Genomic DNA, 418 nt, shown 5'->3' on the forward strand with positions numbered 1-418 from the left:
GGGCAAACTCCAGGTTTTTGGCTCATACCCTTATGAAGCACTCAAAATCTAAAGGAGAGAAGTCATATTCCAAAAAAACATAAAATTCACAATCCTATTTATATCTATCATTGCTGATAATTCTGGATCTTGATCTTAGCAAGACCATGTCTATTAATACTAAGCATCATACCTAGCTGCAGCCAAACAAAACACATCATGACAGTACTCACCGTCCGTCCCCCATTGTAAGGTTTAGTATTCTTGTAATAATTAAAGTATTTAAAAGTTGGATAGCCACTGACATCATTGACACCACAAAGGGTCTGATGTGCAGTGCAGTCCACAGCAGCAAATTCCACTTTGGGATCATCAACAAACTTGTCTGCTGCTGCTGTGAACTCTGGCTTGGCTTTTTTGCAGTGGCCACACCCTGTCG

General features: G+C 40.4%; 1 protein-coding gene across 1 annotated transcript in view; it reads right to left on the reverse strand.

Annotated features, from left to right (window-relative positions):
• The window catches only part of LOC119581725 (protein disulfide-isomerase A5-like), a gene marked incomplete at its 5' end in the record, with an annotated part of 4,964 nt that overhangs the window by 2,940 nt on the left and 1,606 nt on the right, over positions 1-418 (reverse strand). The window contains 1 exon segment of the mRNA XM_037929852.1: positions 213-412. Within this exon segment, the coding sequence (XP_037785780.1) occupies positions 213-412 (200 nt within the window).

The sequence above is a fragment of the Penaeus monodon genome, chromosome 15 (assembly GCF_015228065.2).
Source record: "Penaeus monodon isolate SGIC_2016 chromosome 15, NSTDA_Pmon_1, whole genome shotgun sequence".
Classification (NCBI taxonomy): Eukaryota; Metazoa; Arthropoda; class Malacostraca; order Decapoda; family Penaeidae; genus Penaeus; species Penaeus monodon.